This window comes from Dermacentor variabilis, chromosome 1 (assembly GCF_050947875.1).
Source record: "Dermacentor variabilis isolate Ectoservices chromosome 1, ASM5094787v1, whole genome shotgun sequence".
Classification (NCBI taxonomy): Eukaryota; Metazoa; Arthropoda; class Arachnida; order Ixodida; family Ixodidae; genus Dermacentor; species Dermacentor variabilis.
In genome coordinates this window covers 71,125,019-71,130,797 of record NC_134568.1, presented here as the reverse complement: position 1 = coordinate 71,130,797, position 5,779 = coordinate 71,125,019, and the positions used below count along the sequence as shown (strand labels likewise).

Below are 5,779 nucleotides of genomic sequence, written 5' to 3'. Positions count from 1 at the left end.
ACGTCCTTCGCGCTTCTGCCCTACTATCGCGGGTCCGAAAGTATAAGCGGAGTGTACAACAACACTTGTGCGGACTTAGCGCGAAAACTTCGCCGCGAAATAAACAGTGCAACAGAGCTGCGATTACCGCGCGCCGTTTACCAATCGGGCCGAACCGAAAGTGCCGGAGATGGGGAAGCATGGGGCTAAGGTGCGCGCGAATCACCCGGAAGCAAAAGCAGGCAAGAGAAATGTCGCCCGTGGCTTTCTTTCATCCTCTCAACTTCTCGCTGCCTGTTTCGCAAGCTTTGCTTTGTTCTGCAACAGCGCGCCTCAATCGGCAACAGTCTGTGCGGAGCGTTCCGCGGCGGGCCGTCACGGCGCTTCGCAATAACCTGACGAGAAAAAACGAACGCGAAGTACGAACGCCACATAGGAAACGGAAATAAGGTTCCTAGTGTTTCGCCTTCGGTCGGGCCAGCCCGCTCAGCGCTTGGCAGAAAGCTGCTGGGAAAACAGACGGCCGCCTGTCACCGACCATGCGCGCAGTGGGTCTAAACCATCGCATTTCGGGCGAGCTATGGCCTCCGGTACAGCGGCGACTCGGATTGGCGCTTTGTTGCCACGATACACGTTATCGAACAGTGACTTCATCCGCGCGCGTAGGAAGCGGTAAACATGGCGATGTGCCTGGTATACTGCGCGGGCCCCACGCCCGTTTGGCGGCTGCGATGAATTTCCGTTCCGCCCCTCGAAGCGAGTTTGGGCAACATTTTGTTAATGTAGTTGTTACGCTCAACTGCCTCGAATAGTTAAGGTTTGAGCGAGTGTTGTTGTTGTTGTTAATAATAATAATAATAATAATAATAATAATAATAATAATAATAATAATAATAATAATAATAATAATAATAATAATAATAATAATAATAATAATAATAATAATAATGTTTACTGACATCCTAGAAATGCAGAACAACACGCACAGGCCGGTTTAAGCCTCAGTTGGCTTGTAGTACCGTGCCTAGAACACGATACATATGGCGAATGAAATACAGACATCGATGACACATGGAGAACAAAGAAGAAAATAAATGACAAGAAATGGAAAAGAAGAACAAGACAACATCTAGTTATTCTACTTAAAAAAAATTGAAGCAGTAAATATTACGATGCCGAAGTGTTCTGGGAGTTAACCAAATTCCCCATAGCTTCTTCAATAATTCTTTCAGCGTGCTTTTAGAAGTCGCGTTAAAGGTTCATCGGGTAATTTGTTAAAAATGTCCGGCATAGATGCACAACGTCTGGCCGCACCATACCTTGTAGATGAACGTGGAACTACATAATGGACGTGTTTTTGAAGTTCCCTTGTGGCGATATTTTTTTTTTTTTTGAAGGCGGAATTCTAATAATGCTTGACCACAACTGTTTCGATGAGAAGGCTTAAAAATTCGGTACAACAAGTTGACGAAAGATATTTGCAGCTGTTGCTATTTGAGAATTGTAGGCAACATTTTAATTGGATTGGATTGGATTAGATTGGAGACAACTTTATTTATGCCTGCAGTTGGGCGCACGCGCGCCCCGACGAGGGCCTACGTCATCCTCGAAGTCGCCGTTACTCGGCGCGGGTCTCCGCTCGCCGTTGCCGGCTCGCTGGGTCCGTGCCTTTCGAGCGCCTCGAGGACCTGCTGGACGGCCCAGAGCTGATCGTCTCGGTCGTAGCTCTTCGCGGCTGCCTCGAGCCGCGGTGGGAGTGTTCTTGATTTTGAATCTTCTGGATATTTGACGCAGTCCCACAAAATGTGCGTGTAGTCTGCAGTCTCCCTCCGGCACACTCTGCACATATCTGTCGGATATGTCTCGGGGTACATACGATTCATCAGTCTCGGGCTCGGTAGCGATCCGGTCTGGAGCTGTCTCAGTACTACCGCCTCCGCTCGACTCAGTCTCGGGTGCGGGGGTGGGAGAGTCCTGCGAGCCAGGCGGTAGGCCTTCGTGATTTCACTGTAATCTGTCATGCGGTCCCTGGTTCCGAACCACGTCGGACGGTCTGTCGCAGGGGCGCGGTTGGTTAGCGCTCGCGCCACTGCGTGTGCCGTCTCATTATGGTTCTCATTGCGTCCCGATGCGTCGCCCGCGTGCGCCGGGAACCACTTGAGTCGTACTTTTCGTTCTTTTACTTTGACCGCTCGCAGTACGCGCTCAGCCTCCCTGCAGATTTGGCCTTTGGCGAAGTTTCGCACCGCCTGTCTTGAGTCGCTGAGCACCGTGTGGCAGTCTGCGTCGGCGATGGCCAGGGCGATGGCTACCTCCTCCGCTTGTTCCGCTCCGGCGCTTCTCACGCTCGCTGCCGTACTCGTGGCGCCGGTTGACGCCTCTATGACGACCGCTGCGAAGGCGTTCCGTTGGTATTCGGCCGCGTCCACGTACCGCGCGTGTTCGTCGTTGGCATGCTGGTCAATGAGAGCCTTGGCCCTCGCCGCTCTTCTTCCCTTGTTGAACTCGGGATTCATGTTCCTCGGTATGGGGTCGATTCTGGTCTGGCGTCGGACCTCTTCAGGGACGGGGAGCTTCATCTCCACCTCGTTCGAGCGTCTAATTCCCAGATCGTCCAGTATCTTCCTCCCGGCTTTGGTCATGGACAGCCGCTCCAGTTGAGAAGTCCGTTGCGCTTCGGCTATTTCTTCGAGCGTATTGTGTAATCCGAGTTGTAACAAGCGGTTCGTGCTCGTGGACTCGAACAGGCCCAGCGCCGTCTTGTACGCTCTTCTGATGAGCACGTTGATTTTGTTTCGTTCGTGTTGCAGCCATCTGTGGTAGGCTGCAACGTATGCGACGTGGCTGATGACGAAGGATTGGATGAGCCAAAGTAGGCTCATCTCACTCATGCCAGCCTTTCGGGAAGTGACTCGTTTTAGGAGTCGAATCGCGTTGGCTGCTTTTGCCCTGAGACGGGTGATAGTTTCGCCGTTTCTTGCGTGCTTTTCAATGACCATGCCTAGGATCCTAATTTTGCCGACCTCGGGGATCACGTTGCCGGATTTGGTGACGATTCTGATTTTTTCGTTTTCGCGTTGTCTGGTCTTGCTTTTGCTGTTTTTGGTAGGTGGGAGTATGAGAAGCTCCGATTTGCGCGGCGAACATCTCAGTCCGGTGCCTTCCAGCTGGTCTTCTATTGCGTCGACAGCGGCTTGCAGCGCACCCTCGATGTGGGCGTCGCTGCCACCGGTCACCCATAGCGTGATATCGTCCGCGTAGATGGTGTGCCTGACGTCTTCGATGTGTCCGAGCTTCTCGGCCACTCCGATCATTACCAGGTTGAACAGCATCGGCGAAATGACCGATCCCTGCGGTGTGCCGGTGCTCCCGAGCTTCTTCTCTTGAGTCTGTAGGTGGCCTGCTCGTAGCTCGACGGTCCTGTCTGTGAGGAAGTCCTTGATATAGTTGTAGGATCTTTCGCCCATGTTGAGCTTGGAGACTTGGGACAGAATCGCCGAGTGTTTCACCTTATCGAAGGCGCTCTGCAGGTCCAGCCCTAGGATTGCTTTGTTGTCGCGGGTGCTGCCGCCATCATCAATGATTTGGTATTTGAGCTGCAGCATCGCGTCCTGCGTGCTGAGGTGCTGTCTGAAGCCGATCAAAGTGGCCGGGTACAGCCCTTCTCGTTCCAGGTAGTCTTGCGACCTGTTGAGCAGGACGTGCTCCAGCAACTTGCCCACGCAGGACGTGAGCGAGATGGGCCGGAGGTTATCCGTGTCCGGCAACATTTTAAAGAATATTTTGTATAATCTAGTCTACCCTGCATCTCCAACGATCCGAACTGAAGCCGAAGAATCAACACACTGCAATAGAATGCATGCACAATCATTTTTTTTACAGACAGGGGCGCGAGACTTTTGATACTAAGCAACATCCAAGTGACTAACCTCAGTTTCGAACAAATCGGTGACAAGTGATGCTGCCAAGATAACTTACTATCGAAAGCTATTCCAAGATAGTTAACACAATCCACGTATGGAATAGGCGCACATTTACAAGAACTGCAGTTCAACTTATGTAAGTAGAGAGGCATGTTAATTACAGTAGCCTTGAGTGGAGCGTGAACACCTCTGTTTTTTTTTGGGGGGGGGGGCATTAGCAACAGTTCTATTGTTAGCGACCTGAAGCATTGCACACGTCATTTTGTAACATTTCAGTGGACATCTTTTAAGAAAGATGTTTTGCCAGTAACACAGTGTTGTTAGCATACTGAAACACCGAACCTTTGGAAATGGCCAAAGGAAAGTCATGCACGAAGATGTTAAACAACACTGGTGAAAAAATTGAGCCCTGCGGAATACCAGCATTCAGGCGACAACTTAGAACTCAAAACGCTCTTATCATCCGTAGAGACCACTTGAAATCTGTCGCTCAAGTAATTTGCGAGAATTTTGAGAAAGGCCCACGAAATCCCCCCAAAATATAGTTTACTTAACAAGATTTGATGGTTCAGGGTGTCAACCGCTTTCGCTAGATATAGCAAGAGAGCACACGTGAAAGGATTCTGATCGAATGCTGAGAACAGTTCATCTGAAAATTCCTCAAGCAGTTCAACAGTACCACGCCCAGAAACAAAGCCAAGCTGCCGATAAGTCAGGATAGAAAATTTGCTAAGAAAAGAAGACATAGTGTGGAAGATAATTTTTTTCTAATAACTGTGCAATAACTGCTAAGATAGAAATTCGCCGATATTTTTCGATCTTTCTTCCCTGACTTCTGTAGGGGTACAACTGCGGCTTTTAAGCATTCTGCAATTTCGTCACCTTCCGAAAACCACTCAGTATATGAAGTATAATGCCTGACAGCGCATTGAAATTGCTTCGGATGATATGTAGTAATATTCCATAATATTCAGGGGGCTTGTTAGGAAGGAAACTGAAAAGAATTCCTTCCAAAGCACACCTTGAAATTCTCGGAAGAAAAGGTGACGCAGATATAGATTGCGTTAACGACCGAGTCTTTGTGGATAGAGAGATATCTTACGAAGTTCCTGTTGAAAGCATCAGCCACTGCTGTGGGAGGTTGCGGAGAACAATCGAAAACAGACCGTTTACTGGAACTCACACCTCTGAGATCATTTACCAAAGACCAAGTTTTGCTTACATTATTGGAAGAATGCTTGAATTTACGAAAAAAGTAAAGGCGTTTGGCGCCACGAAGAGTAACAACAACTGTATTTCTTGCCGGCTTGTATTCTTAATAATAATAATAATAATAATAATAATAATAATAATAATAATAATAATAATAATAATAATAATAATAATAATAATAATAATAATAATAATAATAATAATAATAATAATAATAATAATAAAGGCATAAAAAATGCCCTACCTATGGCTCCTAAAATTCAGGACACTAAGTCTATAGACCATGTGGGTTGTACACAGCCTATTCATGTATTAACTAACCCTACGGTCAAAGAATGCAGCATGAAGAGTTAGGTCGCAAGGCTGATATATTTCCCACCAATTAAATAGAAATATTGCTTCGCACTTTCTCCGCAGATCTGCAAAAAAAAAAATACTCGGATAAATAAATTCCGTATACAAACTATGAAGTTGCTATGGACAGCGCGTCTTCAAACATGTGGATGCGTTATATGTGTGTGGCGCGCATCGGTCGATAGGGTGCCTGCATGCCTCCTTTCCCGTCTCCATTAGAAAGCAGCCGATTCAGGAGTAAATTGATTTCGTTACTGTAGCATATTACGCGTGATATTGTACCATTCCACCAATTAGCACTCGTCTTCGAT

The 5,779-nt window shown here is 47.8% G+C and overlaps 1 protein-coding gene across 1 annotated transcript; it reads right to left on the bottom strand.

Moving 5' to 3' along the window:
* Positions 1 to 1,523: 1,523 nt before the first annotated feature.
* LOC142571447 (uncharacterized) lies at positions 1,524 to 3,589 on the bottom strand. The gene has a single exon (XM_075679805.1). The coding sequence runs from the start codon at positions 3,582 to 3,584 to the stop codon at positions 1,575 to 1,577; it is 2,010 nt and encodes a 669-aa protein (XP_075535920.1). The 5' UTR covers positions 3,585 to 3,589; the 3' UTR covers positions 1,524 to 1,574.
* Between the last annotated feature and the right edge of the window lie 2,190 nt (positions 3,590 to 5,779).

Coding starts and splice junctions, on each gene's coding strand:
- LOC142571447 (XM_075679805.1), bottom strand. CDS start 3,584: ATGCTGCAGCTCAAATACCAAATCATTGATGATGGCGGCAGCACCCGC.